Source organism: Danio rerio, chromosome 15 (assembly GCF_049306965.1).
Source record: "Danio rerio strain Tuebingen ecotype United States chromosome 15, GRCz12tu, whole genome shotgun sequence".
Lineage (NCBI taxonomy): Eukaryota > Metazoa > Chordata > Actinopteri > Cypriniformes > Danionidae > Danio > Danio rerio.
Genome location: NC_133190.1, coordinates 428,773 through 442,500, shown reverse-complemented (window position 1 = coordinate 442,500; position 13,728 = coordinate 428,773). Strand labels below are relative to the sequence as shown.

General features: G+C 46.7%; 2 protein-coding genes across 2 annotated transcripts; one reads left to right on the top strand and one right to left on the bottom strand.

Moving 5' to 3' along the window:
• Positions 1-352: 352 nt before the first annotated feature.
• On the top strand, positions 353-6,012 carry psph (phosphoserine phosphatase). Its single transcript, NM_001033099.1, is given in 6 exon segments — positions 353-396; positions 558-704; positions 1,145-1,279; positions 2,494-2,639; positions 2,731-2,879; positions 5,493-6,012. Coding segments are annotated over 5 exon segments (681 nt in total). The 5' UTR covers positions 353-396; positions 558-564; the 3' UTR covers positions 5,604-6,012.
• Positions 5,745-13,530, bottom strand: nipsnap2 (nipsnap homolog 2). Its single transcript, NM_131034.1, is given in 10 exon segments — positions 5,745-6,312; positions 7,547-7,630; positions 8,238-8,332; positions 9,261-9,292; positions 10,082-10,222; positions 10,503-10,573; positions 10,713-10,807; positions 12,547-12,592; positions 12,677-12,816; positions 13,423-13,530. Coding segments are annotated over 10 exon segments (861 nt in total). The 5' UTR covers positions 13,515-13,530; the 3' UTR covers positions 5,745-6,247.
• Between the last annotated feature and the right edge of the window lie 198 nt (positions 13,531-13,728).

Below are 13,728 nucleotides of genomic sequence, written 5' to 3'. Positions count from 1 at the left end.
GCGACCAGAACTGAGGAGTTCTCCGCGGGTGAACAGGCTCATAAATCAGCCGGAGCGCTGGACTGTTAGTGTGTGTGTCTCTACACAGCGACTGATCAAACTTCCTCCGCTTCTGCCGTTATAATCTCTCATCTCCTCGTCGTCCCGCTCAGTGCGTGTTCTCAATACCGAACTGCAGATTAATCGCCTCAGCAGTGCAGTAACGTTATATACTGAGCAACCGGTGTTTCCTGTGTCGTCATTCACGGGGGGGCTTTGGCCAATCAGAGCTGAGCGTGTCTGTGAGCGGAGCGCTGTGATTGGCTGCCGGTGAGTGTCAGCTGAGTGCAGCGTTCAGCGGGGTTCGGTGAGGACTCGCTCGCCGGTTTTGAACCGAACACACACTCCAGCATTCAGGTGAGTTCCCGCAGCACTGAACACACCGTTAAATATCTCCGTTCACCGTCTGAAGGCTCACCGAGCTGACGGCGGTGTCCGGACGAGTGCGCTCTCCAGTCTGCGTGTCTGTCTGATGCTCTCCGGTGTGTGTGTGTGTGTGTGTGTGTGTGTGTTTGCAGGCTTTCGATGCTGACCGAGGCTCAGACCCGGGATCTGCTGCGGCGGGCGGACGCGGTGTGCTTTGATGTGGACAGCACCGTGATCCGGGAGGAGGGCATCGACGAGCTCGCCAAATTCTGCGGAGTCGGGGACGCGGTCACGGAGATGTCAGTAACACACACACACACACACACACACTCATTTACGGTGAAGCGCGTGATTAGCGCCTCGCTACTTGTTTTCGTTGTAGAAAAGTGAAGTCACAGGAAAGTTTAGGCGGACTGTGATTTGATTGGCTCACGTGCTACTCATTAACTTGTTGAGGGCGGGGTTATCGCTTCACTTGTCAGGACGTGGAGGTAAAGTCTAGAGGGGATACAGCTCTGTACTGTTTAGTTAGAAGGGATACAGTGTTGACACTGAGCAAGCGTCTTCAGTTTGACAACACACACACACACACACACACACACACACACACACACACACACACCCACCCACCAGATAAAAGCACACCTCCTCATGGCCAGACTGAATGTAAAGAATGGAGTCCTGGTCTATCATTGTCCAGCAGCAGTAGTGAGTAAGTGTGTGTGTGTGTGTGTTTCAGGACCCGTAAGGCGATGGGTGGCTCTATGTCATTTCAGACGGCACTCAGTGAGCGTCTGTCCATCATCAAGTGCTCAAGGGAACAAGTCAACAAGCTGATCACAGACCACCCTCCTCAGCTGACACCCGGCATCAGGTCTGACCCCACATTCATTTACAACACACACACACACACACACACACACACACACACACACACACTGTGTACAATGCAAAATCTATGTTACCTGACCGGCCACTTTATTAGGTATGCTTGTCAGCATGTAGACATGATCAAGAGGATCTGCTGCAGTTCAGAGCGAGCATCAGAATGGGGAAGAAAGGGGATTTAAGAGACTTTGATCGTGGCATGGTTGTTGCTGCCAGACGGGCTGCTCTGAGTATTTCAGAAACTGCTGATCTACTGGGATTTTCACGCACAACCATCTCTAGGCTTTACAGAGAATGCTCCGACAAAGAGGAAATATCCAGTGAGCGGCAGTTCTGTGGGCGCAAATGCCTTGTTGATGAGGCCAGAGGTCAGAGGAGAATGGCCAGACTGGTTCCAGCTGATAGAAAGGCAACAGTAACTCAAATAAGCACTCGATACAACCGAGCTCTGCAGAAGAGCATCTCTGAACACACAACACGTCCAACCTTGAGGCGGATGGGCTACAGCAGCAGAAGAGCACACCGGGTGCCGCTCCTGTCAGCTAAGAACAGGAAACTGAGGCTACAATTCACACAGACTCACCAAAACTGGACAATAGAAGATTGGAGAAACGTTGCTGCTCTGATGAGTCTCCATTTCTGCTGACACATTCGGATGCTCGGTGGTGGTGTAATGGTGTTGGGGAGATTTTCTTTGGGTCCATTAGTACCAATTGAGCATCAACGCCACAGCCTACCTGAGTATTGCTGCTGACCATGTCCATCCCTTTATGAGCACAGTGTCTCCATCTTCTGATGGCTACTTCCAGCAGGATAACGCAGCATGTCATAAAGCTCAATCATCTCAGACTGGTGAACACGACGATGAGTTCACTGTACTCAAATGGCCTCCACAGTCACCAGAGCTCAATCCAATAGAGCAGCTTTGGGATGTGGTGGAACGGGAGATTGGCATCATGGATGTGCAGCCGACAAATCTGCAGCAACTGTGTGATGCTATCATGACAATATGGAGCAAAACCTCTGAGGAATATTTCCAGTATCTTGTTGAATCTCTGCCATGAAGGATTAAGGCAGTTCTGAAGGCAAAAGGGTCCAACCCGGTACTAGTAAAGTGTACCTAATAAAGTGGCCGCTGAGTGTATGTGACTGTTTAGTGCAGTACAGATGCAGTGTGCTGACGCAGTGTGCTCTACATAGGGAGCTGGTCCAGAAGCTGCAGCAGCGCGGTGTGCAGGTGTTCCTGGTGTCGGGGGGTTTCCGCTGTATCGTGGAGCACGTGGCGTCGCAGCTCTCCATCCCGCTACAGCACGTCTACGCCAACAGACTCAAGTTCTACTTCAATGGTGAGACCCGCTCTGAGCGCTGCTGCTGTGGTGCTGGAGGGTTCGAGTCTGACTGTGTGTGTGTGTGTGTGTGTGTGTGTGTGTGTGTCAGGAGAGTACGCCGGCTTCGATGAGTCCCAGCCCACGGCTCAGAGCGGAGGGAAGGGCCGAGTGATCAGCATGCTGAAGGAGAAGCACGGCTTCCAGAACATCCTGATGATTGGAGACGGAGCCACAGACCTGGAGGCCTGCCCACCGGCTGTGAGTCAATATCTGCTGCTCCACCATACAGTACACACTATATAGGGATCTGCACACATGAACACACAGCTCTCCTGTTCAGTATAGGCCACTGTTACGATTGACACCCAGTGGTTGAACTAGGTATTACACTCCTGGATCAAAGCGCAGGTTGCCAGATTGACGACAGCAACAGGAGCGACTCGAGCCTAAAGGCTGATTTAGATCTAAATAACAGCAACTGCATGCTATAGAGGGAGTATTCCCCATCTTAAAATGAGTTTTTGCTTCAGTTTCTCACAACAGAACACCGATCAGCTCTTGTGTTTTATTCAGTGTTGAACGCTAATAATGCGAGTCTGACATGACATGCACACTACTGACAGCAGCAGCAGATCTGGAGAATACAATAAAGCTGCAACTGAACTTCAGAACTGAGACTCAGAGCAAACCAACACACATCAGTGATCCAGCATCTGCATTAATCCTGTTCAAGAGCTGTAATGTTCATCAGATGATAGAGCTCTGCATTGTGCTGGAGTGCAGTGAGTGCACTATTCTGAATGGCTGTGTTTACATTTCTGTCCTGTTTCGTCTGCTGATCACTGCGCATCTCCTCATGTAGTGTTGTTAAGACTCGGGGTTACAGTGTGACCTGCTCACCGAATGTTTACACTCCAAATATTTATGTTATTTGCTCATTAATCCCCTCATGTGGAACTCTGAATCTGCAGCTCATTTCAGAGTCTGCTGCTGTCCACCAGAGGGCGCATTTCAGACACAGACGCATGCTCTGAGAGCCTTCCTGACTGACTGAATGAATGAAATACGCTGTTTTCTTTGGAGTCAGTTTTGTTTCTTTTAATATTCAATAAAAAATATTTAGTTTTAAAGAAAAATTAAGTATATGTTCATTAAAAAATAAAAGATTTCAAATAAAAAACACGTTTAATTTAAAAACGTAACATATTTTGGATTGCAAAAAATAAACAGTTGTCCTGTTATGCAGTTACCACAATTTTCATCGCACACTCATTAATTTTGCTCTCTTTTCTGCTGTCTTTTATTGCACATCTAGAGTCTTTCCTTGCAGGTTGAAATGTTTTGAACTCATGAATGGTTAATTTCGTGTCTTTATTATTCAAACAAACATATGAAGTTTTTGACAATTAAAAAAATAAAAGATTTCCAATAATAAAAAACATTTATTTAAAAAAATTCACTCTGCAAAAAACAAACTGTTGCCATTTTATGCAGTTACCGCCAGATTAATTCATATTTATATTTTGCAATCCAAAATATTTTATTATCATTGACATATTTAAATTTAGCATGTTTTTTTTATCTGAAATCTTTAAATTTTTAATTACTACATGCTTAATTTTTCTTTAAAACTCAATATTTTTGATTAAATAATAAAGAAACAAATCTAACTCCATAGTTTTCCACCATCTGGCAACCCAGGCTGCTGAATCATAATTGGCTAAACTGGCAGTGGGCGGGTTACAGAGACCAAAACAGACATAACGCGGGACGTAACTACGGGAATTTTTCGGGATAAATAACAAAACGGGAAGGTGGTGGGAGATAGGTCTGAAATACGGGAGACTCCCAGGAAAAACAGGAGTGTTGGCAGGCACACACACACACACACACACACACACACACACACACACTGCACTCTGACTACTCCAGTATTGTTGATAAGCCGTGCTGGGCAGTTCACTCTCGCGCTGAACGCTGTCGACCAATCACTGCAGATTAGCTTCGCGGTAAGGAGGTTTTGGGAACAAATGAATCGCTGTGCGGTTGATATGGGAGTCACTGGGATAATTAGACAAAATAAAAGCAGATTATAAGACCATGACCATGTTTTTTTTGACCTTGCATGCAGATCAGCCTGCTGCTGGAGACCCCCAAAACCAAAATAGGGGCTCTTTAAAATATAATAGGGGTCTTTAAAAACTCTTAAAACTTTAATTTGCAACACAGCAGAGGAGTATTGTTAAAACCGTGCGGTTTCCCTTTCGCTGGGATACCTGTGCGGTAAGTTCGCACCTCTCGAAGCATCCTTGGCAAAAGGGGTGGAGCAAGTACACATCCGGGAACTCTCTCTGTCCTCGGCAGGATGTGAACTCTGAATTGAACAGCACTTCAGCGACGGCTGATGACGTTTCACGAGGACACATATTGAGAAACAGCCCATCCCATTAGCATGTCCAGCAGCCCTGAGTGAGAAGCAGCCGTCTGTCCATTCACCAGTAGAGTGTTTGAGCTGCTGGAGATCATGTCAGATAGACTCAGAGGCAGTTTCAGTAACTTCTGTGAGGTCTCTGAGTGTTAATGTGGCGGACACTGACCAGCACAGACTGTTGGACATAAAGCATCAAAGAAACGTTAGATAAGAGAGAGAGAGAGTGTGTGTGTGTGTGTGTGTGTTTTGACACATTGAGTATTATTCAAGTGATTAGATTTGCTTAATGGGGCAAGTAAAAGTCCTCAAGTTTATCTCTGTAGTCTGACATCTTCATTACAGTCTGAACTCTGACGTGGAGAATCCCGGATCAAACTGCAGATTTGCACAAGGTGTGTGTGTGTGTGAGATCTCCAATGTTGTTGTGTTGTGTGTTTCAGAGCGCCTTCATCGGGTTCGGAGGGAATGTGCTGCGCCCGCAGGTGAAGGAGAAGAGCTCATGGTACGTCAGCAGCTTCTCTGAGCTCAGTAAAGAACTGGACAAGATCTGAACACACACACACACACACACACACACACACACACACACACACCGTGCCTTTACTAGCCTCAGTAACACACACTTTTAATCCTCACGTGTTTTAGTTTCTCAGGATGCTGTATGTAATAAACGCAGCAGCACACGGAGCTGATTTTAATATGGAGATGTTGTTTATTGATTAACAGATGAGCGGCGTAATGTAGAGTGTGTGTGCATGCGGCCGTCTCACACACACACATACAGAAAACATCATCAATAATCAGAGCAGAATCATATCAAACACACATCTATGTAGAACACAAGAGAAATCCAATGCAGTAACTGTAAAGCAGACGTCTGCAGCGCGGCTCATCTGACCTCAGATCTGTGTGGTGTACATGTACAGCTAATAAATATGCAATAAATACAGACTGACGGCTGCCGGCGGTGTTCGAGAGCGCTCCGTCATGTTCTCCTCCTCTAAACCGTGCAGCTGAACTTTATTTGACTGATGAGTGGCTGTGTTTGTCCTGTCTGCAGCGTCAGCTGTGCGTGTGTGTATGTGTGTGTGTGTGTGTGTGTTGATCCGGATGATCTCGGCAGTGGAGGGTCTGCTGTCTGTCTTCATCTGACGGGGACGCAGCAGAGCTGTGTGTGTGTGTGTGTGTGTGTGTGTTACTTCAGTGGAGAGTTCTTCAGTGGGATCATGATCCTGGACTCCATGTGCTGAATCAGCGGCACTGCACACAACAACAGATACACCAATCAGACACTCGTGTGTGTGTGTGTTTAAGAGCTCCTATGGTGTGTGTGAGTGAACACGTGCAGCTGGGGTGCATCTGCCTGTGCTGAAAACCACTGAGTCTCCAAGACACGAGAGAGTGGACTACAGGACTGATCTGCACATGATGAGGGGATTATTATTAGACTCATGTCAGGAGGAGCACGCCATCATGATTGACCACAGCCGGTCCTGCATTAGCTAACACGTGATTGACCAATCAGACGACTCCTAAGCTCATCTGTGCACATGACTGGAGAGGAGAGTCAGATTCGGGTCACCTGAACCGTGCAGGGTTAATGCAACCATAGAGTCACCGACAACTGAGTAAGAGGGAGACCGGCACATCACACCAGGAGGAGGCTGACCCAGGCCCGGTTTACACTATGGGTTTTAGTTTAACACGACGTTTTAGATCAAAAACGATCCGCGTCCACACTAGCGTCTCTGAACATATCTCCGTCCACACTACGCCACCAAAAACGTACATCACCATTGACCATTGCCGCACTCTGGGCATGTGTGTTCTAGTATAAACAGGACACATGCGTCTCGCTTGGCATTTGGTTATTGTTAATCAACAAACGCCGGTTGAACAATGAACGCGATGGCGAACAAGGCAAGAGAGGTATTTTTGTAGACAGACGACGAGGTCGAGTTACTAAACATAACAGATGAATAACTGCACAATGGCGCCTAAAACAGACAATAGTGCAAACAGCGCTCCCATTTCTGTGTCCATGTTGTTGTTTACAGTGAAGGCTGGTCTGCTGTCTACCGGTAGCGTTAAAGCCATGTGTTATAGTCATGTGATAGGGGCTTGACGAATGAGGGAAGGATACGCAATGACACAAAAGCTCCAATCAGCTATTGAATCTCAGCAGCTCCGCCTCCGTGTTCAGAGGTCTCCGTTTCCCTCATCCACACTGAGACGCAGCAGCAGCGCTTCAGAATGAACACAGCCTCTCCAGCGTTTTCGAAATGCTCCGCTTCCTGCGCTCATAAACTCCAGCGTAGTGTGGACGGATGGCGTAACCGTAGCAAAACTTATGCGTTTTCAAACTAAAACACATTAGTGTAAACAGGGCCTCAGAGTACAGCTGCAGGGCTCTCCTAAACATGCTGTGCGGTGTACAGCCTGGCTGTCGAGGCTTCTGATTGGCTGTCAGTGTTCTGTATGTAGCTGTGTTTACCAGTGTAATAGACGACTTCATCCCAGCCCTCGTGCTGCCAGGCGGCGTTCCTCGTGTCCTCTCTGGACTGCAGGTCCTTATACGCTGAAACACACACACACACACACACACACACACACACACACACACACACAAATGTATAGAGTAAAACATGTATTATAAGCCTATTATAAATACTGTCCTCATCTGCTGGAGGTCATGGAGAAATAGAGTCGCTGAAAGGCTGCACAGTGGCGCAGTGGGTAGCACAATCGCCTCACAGCACTCAAGTTGCTGGTTCGAGTCCCGGCTGGGTCAGTTGGTGTTTCTGTGTGGAGTTTGCATGTTCTCCCCGTGTTGGTGTGGGTTTCCTCCGGGTGCTCCGGTTTCCCCCACAGTCCAAACACATGTGCTATAGGGGAACTGATCAACTACACTGGCCGTAGTGTATGAGTGTGTGTGAATGAGTGTGTATGGGTGTTTCCCAGTGATGGGTTGCAGCTGGAAGCGCATAAGCTGTGTGAAACAAATGCTGGAATAGTTGGCGGTTCATTCCGCTGTGGTGACCCCTGATTAATAAAGGCACTAAGCTGAAATGAGTGAATGGTCACTCTAATAGGCTAATAACAGTCGATTATTGGAAATCAGCACACCAGCCCTGCTGTAGAGACGTGTGTGAACATGCAGGCGGTCAACACACACACACTCTTACCCCACAGATGATGGACCATGTAGAGGTCGCCGATCTGAGAGAAGAATCCACCGACGGCCTCACGGTTGTGCTGCCGATAACCGATCGCTCTCGCCCTGATGGACACACACACACACACACACACACACACACACACACACACCCAATCAGATCCACCCTAAACAGCAGCTCTCTCATCATCATATCTCCGCTGATAACCGGAGTTTACACACTGCACTGCACAGTGATCATATTAACATCCGCTGATTAGATAATGAAATGACCGACATCAGCTGAATAAACAGACTGATGATGAGTGATGAAGTCAGTGTGCGCCTCATCTTTAATATCCTCATGATTTCGGGCATTAAAATGATCATTTGGACTCATAAAGAAGTTTAAAGACTCAAAGAAATAACATTTCACTTAGAGCATCGCCTTAATCAGCTTCCTGCCTCATATTCCTGTTCCATCATGAAAAAGGCCTATAGCAGATCCACTTGTCATGATGAGGATGACGATGATGATGACCCCCAATATCCTCAGAGGTGTTGTATAAGCTGACCCACCGGCGCACTCATACCACATATATATAATAGGCCCAGGTCATTCATCACTGACTTTTGAAGATTTCTGTTTTAGTATTTTTGTTTGTGTACATGAGTGCTGTAAAGATGACGGAAGGTTTAACCAGAGCCTTAAAATCAGTGTTCTGTGCCTTTAATATTACATCATCACCTCAGGGCTCGCACAATCTGGAAAGGCTGATGGTTTTATTTGCGTTGTGTTTTTTTTAGTGTAACTAGTAACTGCTGTTGTATTCTTCTGTTGGTTATGGATTAAATACGGTCATCATAGTGGTTTAATCAAATGAAAATTAGATTTTTGGAAATCTCTAAGCGACCCCCACTTTGAGAACCCCTGCTCTAGATAACCCGTCTGCGAATATTAGAACAGGCTGTTCCTCGAGTGTATGTACAAGAGTTTGGTGTTGTGTGTGTGTGTAGTTCAGACTGCAGAGATGAGCCTGTCTTGTGTTCTTACCAGTAGTTTCCCCATTCGATCATGGTGCCGGGCTGCAGAAAACAGCACAAACACAGCAGTGAGTATCAGAGGAAGAGCTGAGACACACACACACACACACACACACGCACGCACGCACAGCCTCCTACAGTCATTCACCTTCAGCAGAATGAAGAGTGTGTCATGTTAACCTCTTAATGTTGGTGTTTTTACATGCATTTGTATTTCTCTGTGCTATGTGGGCTTATTGGAAGCTAATTAGAATAAAAAGCTCAGTTTCATCTCTTGTTATGATGTACGTTCAGAGAAGAATGATGTCCATATATGAGGACTCGTGTTCTGAACAGACGCTTTCTCCTGACTGTTTTGTATTGCATATTTAACATGTTTTGACGATCAGAGAGTAAAACAACATGTTTGGACTGTTAGAATAGTGTTTGGGACACTTCGTGTGCTGCACAACAGTTGCAGGATGACCCTGTGTGTCTGTAGCAGAATATAAAGCATTCAGAGTGTTTTAAACAGACACAAGCTCTACAGCAGGGGTCACCAAACCTGTTTCTGGAGGGCCGGTGTCCTGCAGATTTGAGCTCAAACCCTAATCAAACACACCTGAACAAGCTAATCAAGCTCTTACTAGGCTTTCTAGAAACATCCTTACAGGTGTGTTGAGGCAAGTTGGAGCTAAATCCTGCAGGACACCAGGCTTCAGGAGCAGCATCAAAGGTCAACACATACATCATAAAGAGCACCTATTCTGCCCCTTTCCACAAGCTGTGAATGCGTCTCTGCTGTGTCTAGAGTGTGTGTGTGTGTGTGTGTTCAGCGCGTCACACACTCACTCTGAGCTGGTAGGAGCGCAGCTCGTATATGTTGGGTCCGTCTCGCGGCACAGGCTCGTTCCAGAAGCTGAACTCCAGCAGCAGCTGATTACGGCGGGACAGCAGCATCTTCCCTCGCTCACTGCGGTACTCCAGAAACTCCTGCACACACACACACACACACACACACACACTATATATACTGCACTACTGAGTCTGAGCGCACAGGACAGAACACACACACACACACACACACACACTACATGACAGCAGACATCAGCACATGATCTGCACAGACACATCTCAGTCACGAGTTACTGGAGGACATCTGCACCTGTGTAGGTGTGTTGTAGTGGTGTAGCTGTAGTGTGGTGTTGTGTAGTGGGAGTGTAATACTGCAGTGTAGTGGTCTAGTTGTAGTGTTGTAGTAGTGCTGTATCACCTTGTTGTTCTTGAGTTTACTCATGACTTCAGTGAGGGCTGGATATCCTCCTCTGTACCTCCACAAGTGCACTACAGAGTCAACATCACATGTTAGGGTCACGAGCGTGACTACAGTAAGCTAATGCACACGTGCCGTCATCATGATGAAAACAAATCACATCCATCTCTACTGCAGGTGTGTGTGTGTGTGTGTGTGTGTGTGTCCTACCGGCCTGATCCTGCTCCCCATACCAGGTGTTCCAGGTGCCCACCAGCTCACACGGGTAAGCCTTGTCGGTGTGGATGTTGGTCAGCACGTCCTCACTGCAGAGAGAGAAGAGGGGAAGCTGCAGATTACCGCGGTACAGCACTGCAGTCAATGACGACGGTACCGTCAGCTCCGCCTCATCTACAGGCAGAATATGAACAGTCCTGAGTCGTGGCCGGGCGCTGCGGACAGCTGCCGTGTGCCCTGATGGAAAACTAACTATGAACTGCATGACGCTGCGTCGCCGAGAAAGAGAAAGTGAAACCATAACAGAAGCGCACTGTTCTTAAAGAGACAGCGCACAATAATCCTGCTGACGCCTGCTTTAATAATAATCAACACAACAAGAGGAGGAAATCCCCCACTACTCCTGACTGAAGAACTGCTGGAGCGCGAGTGTTTCCTTACAGGGAAGATGCTTAAAGCACAGATTAAACACAACAGTGTTAATAACTCATCTCTAATCACTGATTTATTTCTCTTTGTCATGATGACAGTAAATAATATTAGACTAGATATTCTTCAAGACACTTCTATACAGCTTAAAGTCACATGTAAAGGCTTCACTAGGGTAATCAGGCAATTATATAACAGCAGTTTCTTCTGCAGACAATCATATATATATATATATATATATATATATCTTAAAGGGGATAATAATAATGAGCTATTAAAAACAGTCTCAAAATATTTAAACCTGCTTTTATTCTAGCCAAAATAAAACAAACAAGGCTTTCTCCAGAAGAACAGATATTATAGGAAATACTGTAAAAAACTGCTCTGTTTAACATCATTTGGGAAATATTTATAAATTAAAAACCCTAACACACACACACACACACACACACACATCGCAAAACGCGGAAGTTTTTTTTCGTTCCCTGCGTCTGATAGCCCAGTTTGTCACGGGGGCATGAATGAAATGTGCATGAGTGAACGTGAATCTGCCAAACTGCGGTTAAAGTCAGGCGTCCTGCTGATGTGATTCAGAACGGCACTATTTTGTCAGACGGCTCACCGGTCAGGTATACATCCGCGCTAATATATCAAGGTGAAAGTCATCATAGCTTGATGAACAGACCCCGCTCCCAACACAACTCTGAGAATAGATTAACGGGGATATTTGATTATCACGCGATAAGAGTCACGCAATAACACCGATAACGGCCCAACACTAATATATACATATATATATATATAAACAACATATAAGATTAAATAACATAAAAATACGGGAAATTGTGTAAGTTTTTTTTTTTTACTTTAACTCACTGAAAATAAACAGTGTACCGCTGGGTCATAATCAATACAGTTACCGTTAAAAACTGAATTATGTTGTTTTTTGCACGTAAAATCCACTTTCACAATCATCTTTACAAATAAATAAACAATGCTGCGCTTCCCAGACCCCAGAGTGTCTCTCCTCTGTCCAACACAAAGGAAGATATTCTGAAGAATGTTGAGGAGACGCTGACGATCACCAACCAGCACTGCGACTGTCAAAGGTCAATCAGTCTGCAACATTCTTCAGAACGTCTTCTTTTGTGTTCAACAGAGCAGCGTCATGATCAGCCGGAGCTCTCCTGATCTGAGGTGTTCGTATAGTGCTTCATCAGTGTGTGTCAGCAGTGAAGCCCTGAGGAATGAGCTCCAGTGACTCCTCCAGCGCCGCTGACACTCACAGACAGGAATAGAAAGCAGGACATTTGCTGTGAACTTCAGCTCAGAGTGTGTGTGTGTGTGTGTGTGGAGTCTCTGAAACAGTGCTGGAATACACACTGCATGCTCAACTCACCAGAGCTTGTTGTAGGCCTCCAGACACTCGGGCTTGACATTGTGAACTGAAACACACACACACACACACACATCAGAATCGGTGTGTAATCAGATGCGCAGGGAGACGCAGAGCTTGTGTGGACACTCACACTGTATCTTGTAGAGGTTGTTGTCCTCCTTCTTGGCCAGCAGATGTGAGTGAGCGTCTTTCCGGGGGTCCACCTTCCGCACAAACAGAGACTTGAACCAGCTGTCCTCTCGCGGGCGATTGTGGGACGCTGACAGACTCCTGAAACACACAACACACACAACACACACACACTGAGGTAAAGCTGGTTCTGTATGTAAACAGTGTTCTTTTGCTAATATCAGCCGGAGACTGTCCAGCACGGCTCACAGCCGGTTAAACAGAGCTGATGCTGTTCTGAAGTCACCTATATAGTGTAGTGCAGTAAACAACATCATCAGTGTTCATGTGTGAGGGAGTATAAGCAGCTGCCCCTCAGTCACACACACACTGTGTTTAACATGAGCACACGAACAGGCTGTGTACAGTAACTCTGCAGCTGCACAGTGTGTCTGATGATGATGATGATGATGGTGTGTTTGTGATATCGTGACGTCATCATAAGTTGTTCATAACTGAATGATGACCTTGAGCCGCAGATTCGCTCTCAGCACACACTCCGTCAGTCACTCACACGGCAGTAAACACACACCAGAACACTGATTAGTGGAGGTAAACAGTAGCTAACTGTGCTCAGATCAGTGGTGAGCTGCTAGTGTTATCTGTTTTCTCCGTCAGCACACTGGTTTATCGGCGGCTCGCTTGTTGCTAAAGCGCAACGCTAACGCTAGCGGTTTTACAGCGGCTAATGCAGATAAAGAGGCCGACCTGATAACGGCAGTCGCGTGTCCTTTGCCCCGGGCCGGTCCTGCAGCCCGATACAGGCCGGAGCAGGAGCTGTGAAGGACTCTGGTCGCCATCTTCCACTGATAGCACACAAACAGCAGCGCGTGCACGGTTAAACCGCTGCAGTTCATCGGCGCCGCCACCAGAGGCCTGCAGAACCACACACACACAGCGCATAGATGTATACACTAGATATCGCATAGGGACCCTGAGCATGCGTCAATAGCGTCGCCATATTTGTACAGTGCTCCCAGGACAAGCGTCATTCAACCGCACTAGCCAAGACAG